The 16823-nt window shown below is 42.1% G+C and overlaps 1 protein-coding gene across 1 annotated transcript in view; it reads left to right on the top strand.

The window, feature by feature from the left end:
- DNAH9 (dynein axonemal heavy chain 9) overlaps positions 1–16823 on the top strand; it is a 376206-nt gene that overhangs the window by 238421 nt on the left and 120962 nt on the right. The window contains exon 49 of the mRNA XM_026456281.1: positions 7746–8006. Coding sequence (XP_026312066.1) covers positions 7746–8006 — 261 coding nt within the window. The remainder of the gene's footprint in view (positions 1–7745; positions 8007–16823) is intronic.

Consider the following 16823-nt stretch of genomic DNA (forward strand, 5'->3'; position numbering starts at 1 on the left):
TTTTTTTTTTTTTTTTTTTGACAGAGTCTCGCTGTGTCGCTCAGGCTGGAGTGCAGTGGCATGATCTTGGCTCACTGCAACCTCCGCCTCCCAAGTTCAAGCAGTTCTCCTGCCTCAACCTCCCCAGTAGCTGGAACTACAGGCGCCCGCCACCACACCCGGCTAATTTTTGTATTTTTAGTAGAGACGGGGTTTCCCCATGTTGGCCAGGATGGTCTCAATCTCTTGACCTCAAGTGATCCATCCGCCTCAGCTTCCCAAAGTGCTGGGATTACAGGTGTGAGCACCATGCCCAGTCAAGTCCCTACTTTCAACGTCTTGATTTACACACTTCTTACCTGGATGATTTCAACAAACTGAACTCTCAATCCAGCAGCACCCACTACCTCTTGCATCACCCACTATGTGAGGCCGTTCTTGCATTGCTATAAAATACCTGAGGCTAGGTCATTTATAAAGAAAAGAAGTTTAATTGACTCAGTTCTGCTGGCTGTACAGGAAGCATTACACTGGCATCTGCACGGCTTCTGTGAAAGCCTCAGGGAGCTTTTACTGATAGAGGAAGGCGAAGGGGGACTAAGCATCTTACATGGTGAGAATGGGAGTAAGACCAAGAGTTAGAGAGGAGGTGCCACTCACTTTTAAATGACTACATCTCACAAGAACTCACTCTCACAAGGACAGTAGCAAGGAGATGGTGCTAAATCATTCATGAGACCTATACTCCTATGTTCCAGTCACCTCCCGCCAGGCCCCACCTCCAACATTTGACAATTTGACATGAAACTTCTCAGGGACGTATATTCAAACTATATTACCCACACAGGCCAAAGTTCTTGGGATCATCTTTGGTTCTCCTTATTCTTTTTTTTTTTTTTTGAGACAGAGCTTCACTCTGTCACCCAGGCTGGAGTGCAATGGCACGATCTCGGCTTACCGCAATCTCCACCTTCAAGTGATTCTCCTGCCTCAGCCTCCCAAGTAGCTGGGATTACAGGCATGCGCTACCACCCCTGGCTAATTTTTTATTTTCAGTAGAGACGGGGTTTCATCATATTGGTCAGGCTGGTCTTGAACTCCTGACCTCAGGTGATCCACATCCTTGGTTCTTCTTACTCTCCTCTTACTCTCACACCCATACCCAAACCATGAGAAGATCACTATTGACTCTGACTTCAAAATATGCCCAGAATCCCACCTTGTCTCACCCCCTTCAAAGCACTGCTGCTGAGTCACGGATATCTTTTACCTTCATAGCGACAAGACCCGTCTAACTAGTTTATTTGCTTCTACTCTTGCCCCCTCTGTAGTCTATTCTCAGCTGAGCAGCCAGAGTGGTCAATTTAGAACATAAATCAGAGGCTGGGCGTGATGGCTCACACCTGTAATCCCAGCACTTTGGGAATCCAAGACGGGTGGATCACCTGAGGTCAGGAGTTCAACACCAGCCTGGCCAACACAGTGAAATCTTGTCTCTACAAAAATACAAAAATTAGCCAGGCACAGTGGCATGTGCCTGTAATCCCAGCTACTTGGGAGGCTGAAGCAGGAGAATCACTCGAACCTGGGAGGCGGAGGTTGCAGTGAGCTGAGATTGCGCCATTGCACTCCAGCCTGGGCAACAAGAGTGAAACTCCGTCTCAAAAAAAAAAAAAAAGATAGTGCCCAAACAGAGTGGGCACTCATTAAATATTTGTTGAATGAATAAATTACTGAATGAATAACATTCTGTTTAGTTCCCCAGACTGTATGCTAGTGGCATCCTAGACCAGCACTACCCTTGTGTATTTCTGCATCCTTTTCTTCCTCAGTTCTACCACACTGTGCCCTAGAGTCCAACAGTACTCTTGCAGTGCCCCCAAAACTCTACAACTGGTTCACATCTCTGTATCTTTACATGTACCCCCACCTTGTCATCACTTCCAAGACCTGAACAATTTGTTCCCTGCTGCTCCAGAAGCCCTTTCTAAACTCTGAGCAGTTATGCATTCCCTTCTCTCTGGTTCCATCCTTGAATTATGTCTCCTCTCCTGCATCTATCAAGCTCTGCTGCTATTAGTCCTTCAAGGGCAGAGACCAGGATTCATTTATCTTTTAGCATCAGGAACTGACAATTGGCAAACACCCTACAAATGGGTGAATAAATGGATAGGTGAATAGATGATGGGTGGAGAGGCAAATTAACACTGATCAGTCCCAACATTACCTGCGAGCTCAGAGTGGGGGTGGGGGATAATTCTCGGCAATATTGTGCACATGGTATTCATTCCATAAACACTTAGCAATGGTTATAGTAATGATTCTTCTAGTAAAAATGGTATCTATGGTTCCTATCTCTGTAATAAACTCTTAATCTGCAGTTGTTCCTTTGGTATAAAAAGACCAAAGTATACCATCAAAATAGTGGTATAAGGCTAAGGACTTGAGTTATTTTGTGTTGGTATCCTACTGCTTGATTATGAGAGGTTTTGATGCTGGTAATCTGGTGGGAGGAGGCAAAATGAATGTTATAGCCTTAGCTCAGATAAAAGACAAATCTATTTAGCAATGATAATTGTGTTAGAAGTAGTAATGATAATTGTAATAGTAACGAAAATTAACAATTATATTGTAAAGTTCAGGAACTTATTTAATTACTTACTTGCTTGCTTATTTATTTATTTATTCGTGTATTTTTGAGACTGAGTCTTGCTCTGTCACCCAGGCTGGAGTGTAGTGGCCTGATCTCGGCTCACTGCAACCTCTGCCTCCCAGGTTCAAACGATTCTCATGCCTCAGCCTCTGAAGTAGCTGGGACTACAGGCATGTGCCACCACACCCAGCTAATTTTTGTATTTGTAGTAGGTCTCGCCATGTTGGCCAGGCTGGTCTCAAACTCTTGGCCTCAGGTGATCCTCCTGCCTGGGCCTTCCAAAGTGCTGGGATTACAGGCATAAGCCACCACACCTGGTCAAAGTTCATAAACTTTAGACTTATAATTTCATTCTTAGAGCTGATCATAAATGTAACTTTATTTTTCTGTAGCTGAATTCAACATGGCTCTGGATCCATCTTATTCATTTAAGAGTAGAAAGCTCTTAATATTAATCTTGCATTGCATTGTAACGTAGTCACATCAAGTTGAAAACTTAGTCTTTGGGGGACAGTCAGTTCAGAGTTAAAACTCTCCCACAGGCCTGTTTCCCTCGGGAGGGTCTTTTCCTCCTTCTCTCTCTGGTGGGCTTGGGTTTCCAAAGGTGTGATGATACATCCTGGCGGACCCCTCCAGTTCTCACTGGCTCTGGTGACAAATGCTGGTCCAACCAGATCTGGAGGTGGCATCTTCTGTTTTTGCATCAGTGTCAGCTGAAGTCTCACAGCTGGTGACATTGCTTCCTTTCTCTTGACATTGCTAGGTCCCCCTTTCCTGACTTGGGTTTCACTTGTCCCTCATTGGCATTGCTCAGAGACCACAGTCCTCCCAGCACCTACATCTAACTCAGGTGTAGTCATGAGGAAGAGAGGGTTGTTGGATTGAAGAAATGTTTATAAAAGACCTGAAGGTCATTGCCAATTGCCTGCATATAGGACTTCATCCACACATCTGTCAATCTGGAAACTTACATTCAGTTTATCTTGGGGTTTTCAAAGAGTCTCAGGTCATCAAACTTACCTGAAGTTGCAAGTTTCATAATTCATGATGACGTATTAAGATTCTTTTGGTTGTAACTGAAAATTCTAACTCAAATTCATTTAGTGAGAAAAAACTAAAAATGAAGGGAAGATGGGAAGGGATGGGAGGGAAAGTAAAGAGAGGAAAGAGAAAATCTTGAGATTACATGATGTAGTTATCAAGACTTTTTTGATGGCAACCAATGAAAATCCAACGAAAGTTGGTTTAGGCAAAACGACAAAATAAAATGAATGAATTAGTTCGTATAACTGAAAAGTCAGAGATAGAGCTTAATTTGAACAGGGCTGGAGCTAGAGACTTGCATGATATTCTGTACATCTTGGTTTTCCCATAGTTGAAGAATCTCTGTGACTTGGATACTCTCAATGGGCAAGGCAGGATCAAATGACAGCTGGAATTAGCCCCAGTGAAACTATAAGGATTTGGAAGTGGGAGTTCTCCAAAGGAAACTTAAACTAAGTAACCAGAATAAAAGTGAACATTTATCAGGCAGGCAAACATTACAGGCATAGGTAGGACATCTGTATCTAAAAGGAAAGCTTCCTTGAAATGCAAATTCATATCAGAAAGTGTTGGATGACCATATGGACACAGAATAAGCAGGAAAATATCTCTAAGTTTCTGTTTTAGTCCAGTTTATGTTGTGCTAAAGGAATACCTAAGGCTGGGCAATTTATAAAGAAAAGAAGTTTATTTGGCTCATGGTTCTGAAGGCTGTACACAAAGCACTGCATCAACATCTGCATCTGATGAAGGCCTCAAGCTGCTTCTTTCCATGGTGGAAGGGAAAGTGGAGCTGATGTGTGCAGATATCACATGGCAAGAGAGGAGGCAAGAGAGAGAGGGGAGGGAGATGCTAGGCTTTTAAAAAATAATCAGCTTTCAAGGGAACTAATAAAGTGAGAACTCACTCATCCACCCCCACAGGAAGGGCATTCATCTCTTCATGATGGTCCCACTTCCATGACACAAATATCTTCCACTTGTCCCCACCTCCAACATAGGGGATCAAATTTCAGAATGAGGTTTGGAGGGTCAAATATCCAAACTGTAACAGTCTCCAGCCCTCAGTGGAGTATTTATTGCTGCTGATTGCCCTGGGCTGCTTCTCCTTCTCTGGCACCAGTGATGCTATCCCATCTTTCCCCAAATCCTAGAGCTGCCTGAAGAAAGAGAGTTCTCCCCCATAGGCAATGCAGGGAAAACACTCCTGAAGAAAGAGAGTTCTCCCCCATAGGCAATGCAGGGAAAACACTCCTTTTCGGTTCTTCTAGTTCCTTCTCAGTTTTATGCCCAAGCTGACTGGAGCGCTGCAGAAACATCGTGGGAAGCCTGACTGCTCTCTTTAGCGTCATGTGCCTGGTTCCTTGAAGAAGGGAGGGTCACCCACCACCACTCAGTCAGCACCATTTACTATGGTCCTGATTCAGGGGACCAGCAGGGCGAGGAAAAGGGTCTCTTCTGTGTTTATGGCATACTCCCTCTCAACCTTCCCATCCAAGTGTGGGTGTGTCTAAATAAAGAGACCTCCAAAGTATACCTGGGATGTTTTAAATAAGGGAGAAGAGAAAGATGTAAAGTAACCGTTTCAACTTCCCATTCTATTGCAGAAGAACCATAAAATGAACCTGAGTTATGTGTCCTCTGAAGCTTGGTTGGGGAGCCCTAATTCTGACTGATGGGACCCTCCTGTCACTCCATGTCATGGTTTAAGAGTTGTGAGCTCCTATTCACAGTGCTGGTGGTTTTTACCTTGGGCCTGAGGTCATAAGCCATATCTGCAATCAACAAAACAAAACAACAACCAAAAAAAAAAAAGCCACTTCAATTTTCTCAACTCTCCCAAGATTTAAAAAGGAACAAAAAGTTACTGGTGTGTTTGCTGACTGGAGTGATTATGCCGCTCAATCATTTTGATTTACAATTGCATCTTTGTCCCTGTAGAAATAACTCTCTGCAGCTGAACAACGGGAGATGGAAACGGATTAACCTTTCAACTCGTGAATATAAGACGACTTGTAGGGAGCAGGCCTCCATTTGAGGTTAACACAATGTCTCCTGTTTCTGTGAATACACAAAATTAAAGAGCATTCTCTTGTTTTCCCTTTCCTTTTCTTTTCTTTTGATCTGCCATGAAAAGGGAGTTATCAGCAGTGTCTAAGCCTCAGTTTTATTTTTCCCCTTATGCATTTTGCATCACAAAGCATTTGAATCTGTTTGACGTGTTCCAGGAGCTCTGAAGTAACCTTTGGTTGTTGCGTGAAATAGACTGCAGAAAAATGAGAGGCAAGAGGCCGTTCTGGAACGTAAAGTTTATGGGCCATATTGCAAATACAAATAGCTTCTTTACTTTCTAGAAATAAATAGGTCTGTGTCTTTCCTTTGCATCTGAAAAGGCAATTACACTAGGCCAATGACACTCAAACCTAGACGGGCATCAGAGTCACCGCTAAAACAGATTGCCACCCCCAGAATTTCTGAGTCAGTACATCTGGATTAAGACTTGAGCGTCTGCATTTCTAACAAGTTCCCAGGTGATGCTGATGCTGCTGGTCCAGGGATCACATCACTCAGCTGATCTGAATGTAGATAGAAAACCGTCCTTCCCTCCCAGCTCATGAGCGGAATAGACGTTTTCTCAGGTGCTGATATTCCCATCACTTTATTACTGCCTCCAGGTGACATATGACTTCAGAGGCTGGGCTGGATGGGAAACTCAGCTGGCCTGGGCCATTGGGACTCTTACTGTTCCACTTTAATCTGGCCATCTATTTCTAGTAAGGATTGTGTAAATAAATGAAGACCAATTACATGAGAACAATCAAAGGCTCTTTATTCACAGCTGGCTCTAGCAAGAAAGTCAGCCACCATCACTTGTGCTTAGCCACTCAAAGGCAGGCAGAAAAGTAGAAAAACTCTATAGTAAAAACAGGGAAGGCTTCCAGTATGCCCTGCGGTAGGCGGGCTCACTGGAAGTCTGGTGTTCTATGTGATTGGTTAGGGGAGCATGTTTGGCTTTCTCTGGTTGGTCCACGGTTGGAAGCAGGGATAAAAATTAAGGAAGTTGTTTATCATTAATCAAGTCCTGGCCATTTGGAGCCAATTGCTGTAGGAGTTTTTGTTTGTCTTCCTGGAATATTACTAGAGAAAGAAGTCCGACTTCCTACAAGTCTGACTTAGCAAGCTGGCTTCCTGGGCTGGTCATTGTAGAAAAGGGGTTGGTTCCTGGGCAGGTGGTTTCAGATTGTGGATCAGAGGTCAGTTTTTATATATGATGTCATTGTCCATTTGGACGTTCAGTCTCTCAGGATTCACAGTAGACATTCCCTTTTTGTGTCTTGTTTAAATCTTTGGCACATTCCACATTCGCCACTTTTAATTAAATTAGGGCCTACTGTGTGAAAAGTATTATGTTAAGTACATGAAGCTTTATAAGCTATAGCTACCAATGTCAGCGAGAAGCACCTTAGCCATTTTGGCACAAGGAGAAAGGTCAGGGCCGGGTGCGGTGGCTCACGCCTGTAATTTCAACACTTTGGGAGGCTGAGGCTGACAGATCACCTGAGATCAGGAGTTTGAGAGCAGCCTGACCAACATGGTGAAACCCTGTCTCTACTAAAAATACAAAAATTAGCTTGGCTTGGTGGTGCATGCCTGTAGTTCCAGTTACCTGGGTGGCTGAGACAAGAGAATCTCTTGAACCCAGCAGGCAGAGGTTGCAGTGAGCCGAGATCACACCACTGCATTCCAGCCTGGGTGACAGAGTGAGACTCTGTCTCAAAAAAAGAAAGAAGAAATAAAAAAGAAAGGTCAGGGCACATGTAATTTAGAATATTCCAGCACATTTCCTATGGTGGAGAGAGGACATCTAGAGTTCCTGGGAAAGAAACCCAGGTAGGGGAGCCCGGTCCCATTCGAGAGCACAGCTTTGTACCTTTGTATCAGGAGCTATCATCTGTTCTGCTCCACAGAGTTGGGTCCTCAGGTCATGCCCAACAGGCCAGTGACTAGTCCAGTGCCCACAGTCCCTCTGGTCATGACTCCTGATAAGTCCCGTGCTTCTCCAACACAGGTGGATGATCTGAAAACCAAGTTGGCCGCCCAGGAAGTGGAGCTGAAGCAGAAAAATGAAGATGCAGACAAACTGATTCAGGTGGTGGGTGTGGAGACTGATAAAGTGAGCAGAGAGAAAGCCATGGCAGATGAGGAGGAGCAGAAAGTGGCCCTCATCATGCTAGAGGTGAAGCAGAAGCAGAAGGACTGTGAGGAGGACCTGGCAAAGGCAGAGCCAGCACTCACGGCAGCGCAGGCAGCCCTAAACACCCTCAACAAGGTAAGAGGACTGTCTGCCATACCTGCTCATCCTTCAGGGGCTGGTAGACCCAGAGACCACCTTGGCATTCCCAAGAGATGCAAGGCCAGTGTTGGGAGGGTTGAGGGTGGACTCCAGCTGTCGCTGATTTACTCATTAAGCAAGCAAACATTTCTTAGGACTGTCTGTTCGGTTCCATGAGCTACCAATGAAACCCAGAGATGGGAATCTTAGAACCATCTAGAACGTGAAAAGTCAGCTGATCCAAACTCCTCACTTCACATATAAGAAAACCAAGGCCCAGGGAGAAGGACAGACTAGGCCAGAGCCATAAACTTAGATATTAGAGCAGAGACTTGAATTTACATCTTCAAAATCCAGTCCCAGAGATCTTCCTTCTCCAGTAACCCAGGACCATCTTGCCCGTTAGGTTCTGTGGGACACACGAGCCCTTTAAGGTTCTTTTGTTAAATGTTTAAGAAAAGACAATAAAATAAGATGTTAGCCTCAAAATATACTTTTTAATCTATAAAATCAAAATTGGTAAGTATTTAGTTAAGTGGCAACCTCATAACTGTATGTCAACTAAATTAAACTCATAAATTTACTCTGGAAGGAAGGTGGGGAGGGCATGAGGCTAAGCCACTCTTTTCTTTTCTCATTTTTCATTTTAACTTTTTTTCCCACTTGGATAACCACAGCTGAGAGGCAAAGGTGGAAGGAAAAAAGGGGTCAGTCAGACTCAAGTCATTATGAGTTGGCACCAGAGATGGACAGAAAGCTGCCCCCTTTTCTGTTGAGATGCTCACATATGTTTTTTGGAGATGCTCTACCAGTCACTGGGGACCTCACCCCTACAGATTGCTTTCTCTGCCTTCTCCCGAGAGTCTGGCAATTCCCTTTCTTCCTTCAAACGAAACACTTAGGCAAGTTCTAAAACAACCTATGGCGGCTCAGCCATGCAAGTGGCTCACATCTGGTCCACTGGAGATTCCCACACCACCTTTCCCCGAACAAGCTCTAAGAGGCCTCCCATGCTGAATACTCTGCCCACATGTCTCGGGACTAGCCCGCTATTTGTATGCACTCTAGATTTCTGGGATATAAGTTAGACCCCAGTCTCCTGTGCCAGTCAAACTGCAGGAGAAACATGTTAAGCTCACTGAGTAGTCTTTTTGAAGTCCCTCCTTCCATATTTTCTGCGAAAAGAAGTGGCTGCTCCACATCCTCCCTTGAAGGCACAGTGGGTGGGACACACCAGTAGTCCTCATGAAAGTTTCCTCCTAATCTCTAACTTCCTGACTCTCTTATATCCTCAATTAGAGTAAAGGGTTGAAGAATCAAAAAAGCTCATCTTCTGAAACCTTCTTGAATTCTGCATAGTCCCCTCATATCTCACTTTGGAATGTAGCATCTATTGGCTCAGGGCCTCAACTAGGCACATTGTAAAATCCTATTACGTATGGTTATAAAAACAATTATATTTAATGTGAGCTGTGAGTTCATTTTTGTATTTTTTATGAGGTGGTATAGGGAAACCCTAAAAGTAAGGGTGTCCAAGTCCAATCAAGTTCTTAAATGAGCCTCTACTGCAATGAAAAACACAAAATTTCTCCAATAGGAATTTGCTCTATCATTGGGTAGGCCAGGATCAGAGGTGTTACCTGGCTGTGCCACTGTTTCTGAGCCTGAAGCTTTCCTACAGCCAGATGGGCTTCTCTCTGGCCCCTCACAGCAACATTCTGCTCATCTGTAGGCCTTTGGTTACACTGTACCCTCCCTCGTCCTCATTTAGGGCCCCTCTCCTTTCATTCCGTCTAAATCTTACCCAAATTTCAAAATCAACCTTACATTCCAGATCCTTGTCTTCTGTTTCTGATTTCCAGAACACAAAAGATAGAACCACTTTATTTACACACCTTCATGTCTTGTTCACTGATCATTCCTTGCCAAGAAGACAAACGTCTTTCATAAGCTCTTTTGACACAGGCTTTATATTTCCTAAGATGACCATAGTTCAAATACTGGCTGCACTGCTTACTAACTTCATGGCTCTGGGAATAATTTTTTTTTTTTTTTTTTTTGGAGACGGAGTCTCGCTCTGTTGTCCAGGTTGGAGTACAGTGGCACGATCTCGGCTCACTACAAGCTCCGCCTCCCGGGTTCACACCATTCTCCTGCCTCAGGCTCCAGAGTAGCTGGGACTACAGGCGCCCGCCACAATGCCTGGCTAATTTTTTGTATTTTTAGTAGAGACGGGGTTTCACCGTGTTAGCCAGGATGGTCTCCATCTCCTGACCTTATTGTGATCTGTCCGCCTCGGGCTCCCAAAGTGCTGGGATTACAGGCGTGAGCCACCACGCCCGGCCAACTCTGGGAATAATTTGATCTTCTCAGAGCTTCCATTTTCTCATCTGTGAAATAGAAGTAATGGTAATACCATCCCCATTACATTGTTTCAAGGATTAAATGAGATTAGTGTGTGAAAAGTAGCTAACAGATGATAGCCACTCAGTAAATATTTGTTGGTGGTGATGGTGATGGTGGTGATGTTGTCATAACCAGAGTTATCACTTCTGTTTCCACAAAACTGCAAACAAAATGAACATTAATAAATACTGTTTGGTTAATTTGATTAATTGATAGATTGAAATAAATAATAGGTATGTAACTTGAGAAGTGATGGAATAGAATACTGAAAATCACACTGGATTTGAAGTCTAGACAACAGAAGTAAAATTCATTTTTAATAAGTACCTACTATGTGCCAGGTAATATGATAGATACTGTCTTCAAACTAGTGTATAGCTTGGTACAAGTCACTGAAGTCCTTGATTCCTCAGTTTCTTTTCCCTATAATTAGAGAGGGACAAACAGGAATTAACAGGTTCTTCATGTCACTTTACACTCCCATCCAATCTACAAACTACTTTCAAGGTATATCCAAAATTCAAATGCTTTGGATTTTTTCTATATGCTGCTAACACTTGGGTCCAAGCCACCATCATCTCTGCCTTGAACTATGGCAATAGCCTCTAAGTTGCTCTCTCTGCTCCCACCCATATGCCAACACGGTCTTTGCCCATTACAGCAGTCTGAGTAATCTTTTTGTAAAAACAGGTGTTTGACCATGTCATCTCTGTGTTCAGAATCTTCCATGGTTTCCCATCACATTCAGAATAAAACCCAAAGATGTCACCATAGCCTAAAAGGCCCTCCATTATTTTGCCTGTGCCACCTCTCCCGCACCAGTTACCACTCTTCCTTTTGCCATTCTACTCCACCCACGCCAGCCTTCTTGCTGGTCTTAAACGCTGCAAGCACAGTCCCACCCCAGGACCTTTGAACTAGTGCTTGCCTCTGCATGGAAGGTTCATCTTCCAAGTATCTCCATGGTTCCCTGCTGTTCTTTCAGGTGTTGGCCCAAAGTCACCTCATCAGGAAGCAAATAAAAAAGGCATTCATTAATTTCAGAAAAAAATTAAGATATACAAGAAAGAAAATTAATCCAAAGTGAACAATAGTTATATTCATGGGCATACAGAGTGTTAATTTAACTAAGAGTTTGATGTAACCATAATGGGGAGAGGGAAAGGAAGTCAATAACGATAACTATGAATACTCAACATTCTACAGTACCAAGTCCCTTGATAATGTCTTAAATGAAAAAGCAGCAGCATAAGCATGTTCTTTATCAATAAGGAGTAAAATCTAGAAAGTAATGGTGGGTGGCCAGGCGCGGTGGCTCACGCCTGTAATCCCAGCACTTTGGGAGGCCGAGGTGGGTGGATCATGAGGTCAGGAGATCGAGACCATCTTGGCTAACACGGTGAAACCCCATCTCTACTAAAAATACAAAACATTAGCCGGGCGTGGTGGCAGCTGCCTGTAGTCCCAGCAACTCGGGAGGCTGAGGCAGGAGAATGGCGTAAACCCGGGGGGCAGAGCTTGCAGTGAACTGAGATCGCCTCTCTGCACTCCAGCCTGGGCGACAGAGCGAGACTCCGTCTCATAAAAAAAAAGAAAGTAATGGTGGAGGAAATTGAAAGTGGTGACTTCTGGAGAGACAGAACTGGCGTGAAATGGGCATGTGTTTTGTTCCCAGCCTTGTAGCGGTATTACAGCTTGTAAACTACGTGCATGTGTTACATTAGCAGAAATAAAAATTTTAAAATTTCAGTGACTTGAGATCACAGAAGAAGGCATAGCCAACTGCCCAGCCTGGTAGGAAATAGGGAAGAGAAACCCCATGAAGCAGAGAGTATAAAGATGAGTATTTTACTAGATGGAGAAAGTGGTAGAAAAGAACATCCCAGGAAGGAACAACCTTTGCAAAGACCCAGATGAATGAAGGGTGTGGTATATCTGAGCTGTGGGTAGAGAAGTGGGTGCCTTAGAAGGTGATGTGGCAGGGGAGGCTCTAAAGGTGAGTTGAACAAGACAATTAACAGTCCATCCATCACTAAGAAGTTTAACTGTAGACGAGTTCACAATCTACAGGTGGCAATTCATTACTGGGTTGCAACAGCGCTTTTTTAATGAAATAGAATGGTCCATAGTACACCACCTGTAGTAAGGACAAATATTGCTTCATGAACCCAAGGACTCCTGGGCTATCCTTAAACCCTTCTGCACTCACAGGACTCTGGTATTTAAGGGCCATTTCTCTGTTTTCTCATTATTTGCAAAGTTAACAATAAATCTTTAGCTAATACATAAAGAATACCTATAAATGAGAGGTGGGTAGTAACTCCTGCACACTTTAAGTCTCCATTTTGGCAGTTTTATTTTGTCTTTATAACTGAACTAAAATAAATCCAGTATAACTTTTTCTGCCTTCATTTAGGAATGGTTTATCTTGCAATTTCATGGTCTTCTTCCCACCCCCTCAAAGTTACTTGGAATGTTCTATTTACTTCCCATGCATTTTTTTTTACAGTGAACTTATTTCTTCTTATACAAATAATAGGTAACAGCATTTTTGTTATTGAAAATGACTCAAATAGTATAAAATATATAGGGTCAACATAAAGTCACCCTTACTTTCCACTTCAGCCCCTGACCTTTCCTAATGATAGCTCCTATAATAATTTGGGGTGTGTCTATTTCAGCAGTTTTTCTACACATTTCTATTTGTATTAATGCACATATAAAACAAATCTCCAATACAAGTGGGCATTACCAAATTACTTTCCCTCCTGTTTATTGTATATATTTAAGGTATGATGCTTTTGATATGTATATACATCGTAAAATAATTGCCACAGTTGAGCAAATTAACATATTCATCACCTCACATAGTTATGTTTATGTATGTACGGTAAGAGCACCTAAAATCTGCTTTCTTAGCAAATTTCCCATATACAATAATATATGTTGGTGAAAGTGTGAAGAAATGGGAATGCTTGTGCGCTGTTGGTGAGGATGCAGATTGGTACAGCTGCTATGGAAAACAGTACACAGAGGCTTCTCAAAACTTTACAAATAGAAACAGCATATGACCCAGCAATCCCTCTTTTGGGTATATACCCAAGGGAAATGAAATCAACACCTCATAGAGATGTCTGCACTCCTTTATTCATTGCAGCCTCATTCCCAAAAGCCACAATATGGAGAAAACATAAATGTCCATCGACATTATACAAGACATCCTGCATTTGCAACAACACTGATGAGCCTAGAAGACATTATACTAAGTGAAATGAGTCAGACATAAACAGAAATACACTGTATGGTCTCACATATGGAATCTCACTTTCCCTCTTGATATAAGATTTTATTTCACATCAGTACATGTATTGAAACCCCATTTGTTTAATGCTTCGTAGTACTCTGTCTTCTAATAGTACTGCATTCTGTTTAATTATTCTTCTATTTTTGAGCATTTAGTTTATTTTTTCCAATACAATTTTCCTTGTACATATATCTTTATTGTTTGTGTGTAAGAATTTCTCTGGGCAAACAAGAAGTACAATTGCTTGACAGAACAACATAGTCGGCTAAATAATGGCTCTCCCCCAAACAGTTCCACATCCCAATCTCTGAAGCATGTGAATCTTGCCTCATATAACAAAAGTGACTTTGCAGATATCATTAAGTTAAGGATCTTCAGACAGGGGGATTATCTGGGATTATCGAGGTGGGCCCTAAGTAATCACAAGGGTTCAGAGACGAGAGAGAAAAAAGGTCGGAATAAGGAAGTGACGTGATGACAGACGCAGAGGGGAAAAAAATATTGTGTGATATGGGGCCATGAGCCAAGGAATCGGACAACCTCTGGAAGCTGAAAAGGGTATGCAACGGATTCTCCACGAAAGCTTCCAGAAGGAATCAGCCCTCCCAACCGCTTGATTTTAGGATGTGTGACCTCCAGGATGGCAAGATAGTACATTCATGTTGTTTTGAGTCAGGAAGTTTGCTGTAACTTGTTATGGAAACAATAGAAACCTCTTAAAATAATGTGCTCTTTTTTAAAAATACATTCTGCCAAATTTCTATCCAAAATAGCTGTTCTTGCAGTTCTGAACACTGCTTCTCCCACATCCTGGCCAACCTTAGATATTTTTAGTCACTTCAGTTTTACTCAATGAAATGACTATTCAAATTCTCACTTTTATTTTAACTTTTAAGTGGTTTCATTCTAATGAAACCAGGTGTTGATCAAAGAAAATGATCAAGGCAAGTCTCAATCATTTTAGGTGGAGGACATGCCCAGGAAAGAACATAGAGCCACGAGAAAAATGTGGTCCATGCTTTTTCCAAAGAGGCTCTGGGAACCTCAATGTTTAAAAGGAAAGGAGCAGGTATTGAGGAAAGAGAAAAAACATTTTTTAAAGGGTGTGGGTAAGTTAAGAGGCAAATGGTTGCATCATTTTGAGTCTTTATTCAGCCATTCACAAGTGAGAGGAGGGTAGGGGAACAGTCACTTATGCATCCATCTAGCTCAGTGAATCTGCATTTTTACGTAAGATAACATAAACAGGGCAGAGGAAGCAATCAGACATGTATTTGTCTCAGGTGAACAGAAGGATGATTTTCAGTTCTGTCCTTTGTCCCGTCCCTGTGAAGACAAGCTGTCAATTTACATTGTCAGGGTGAAATTCAACAGAACTGTTTTAGCATAAAGATCTTGGGGTCCACAAGGAATTTCCTTTTGGGCAAATTGTGAGGGAAGTATGGAGCTTTTTTATCTTTGCAGCTATTTTATTTAGGAACCAAATGAGAGGCAGGTTTGTGTGACCCAGTTCACAGCTCAACTTTTCCCTTTGGCTTAGTGAATTTGGGGTCCTGAGATTTATTTTCCTTTCACATGGGCATCTTTTTAAATCTTTAGATTTCTTTTTCTGTTCATTACTTATTCAGATCCTATGCCCATTTTCTCACAAGGTAGTTTTCCTTCTTTTTATTTCCTTCCTTTCTTTTCAGTTTCTCATTATAAACTTTTGCTATGAGTCCCTTGGTATATATATGTTGTAATATTATTGCCAGTTTGTTATTTGTCCTCTAACTTAATATTAACAAGTAATAAAAAAGGATTTTATAATCTAATAATTTGGGGAATTCTAGGAGAAGTCAGGGTCTTCATTATAAGCTTAATACTAAAAGTGATAGATATAGCACATGAAAATAAAACCTCAGATTAATCTAACTTATTAATGGTGGTGTAAGATATCAACATGAAATACTAGTAAGTTGACTTTAGCAATTTATTGAAACAATATGCCACCAACTGGTAAAGTTTTTAATTTAGTATATAATGCTATTTATGTATGCATACCCAAGCATACATTAAAAAGAAAAGCTTTGTAATCGCTGTGTTAGTCAGGGTTCTCTAGAGGGATAGAACTAATAGGATAGATGGACATATGAAGTGGAGTTTATTAAGGAGTATTGACTCCTACCATCACAAGATGAAGCTCCACAATAAGCTATCTGCAAGCTGAGGATCAAGGAAGCCAGTCCGTGTCCTAACACCTCAAAAGTAGGGAAGCTGACAGTGCAGCCTTCAGTCTGTGGCGAAAGGCCTGAGAGCCCCTGGAAAACAACTGGTGTAAGTCCAAGAGTTCAAAAGCTGAAGAACTTGGAGTCTGATGTTAGAGGGCAGAAAGCATCCAGCACAGGACAAAGATGAAGATCAGTAGACTCAGCAAAAGTGGCTTTTCCCACCTTCTCCTGCCTGCTTTTTTCTAGCTATTCTAGAGGTGCTGGCAGCTGATTAGATGGTGCCTACCCAGATTGAGGCTGGGTCTGCCTCTCCCAGTCCACTGACTCAAGTGTTAATCTCTTGGCAACACCCTCACAGACACACCCAGGAACAATACTTTGCATCCTTCAATCCATCAAGTTGACACTTCATGTTAATCATCACAGTCACCCTGAGAAATGTCAAAATGATATTTAACACAATTCAACATCTATTCCTTGTTAAAACTCTCAGTCAAGTAGGAATAAAGTAGTATTTGAATACTTCGCTAGCAGATGGAAATCAACCTCAATCCAGGAGCAAAACCTTCCATCTAATGATAGAACCCAAGAGGTACTGCCATTAACATAGAGAAAGTGCGATGACAACCCCCTTCAACACTATAATTTAAAAATGTGTCCTAGATTTCTAGACAATGAAATAATGAATTAAAAAATCTCAATCATATAAATGTTGTGAAATATCAAACATAATATTATTCATGGATGGTATAAAAAATAAAACAAATGAAAGGGAAAGTTAAGGACTCACTGCAAAATAAATTTTAAAATACAATAGCTTTCCTAATATCCACAATAGCCAGTTAGAAAATGTATCTTCAAAATAACAACCAAAACATATGGCACAAATAAGTG

Source organism: Piliocolobus tephrosceles, chromosome 16 (assembly GCF_002776525.5).
Source record: "Piliocolobus tephrosceles isolate RC106 chromosome 16, ASM277652v3, whole genome shotgun sequence".
Taxonomy (NCBI): domain Eukaryota; kingdom Metazoa; phylum Chordata; class Mammalia; order Primates; family Cercopithecidae; genus Piliocolobus; species Piliocolobus tephrosceles.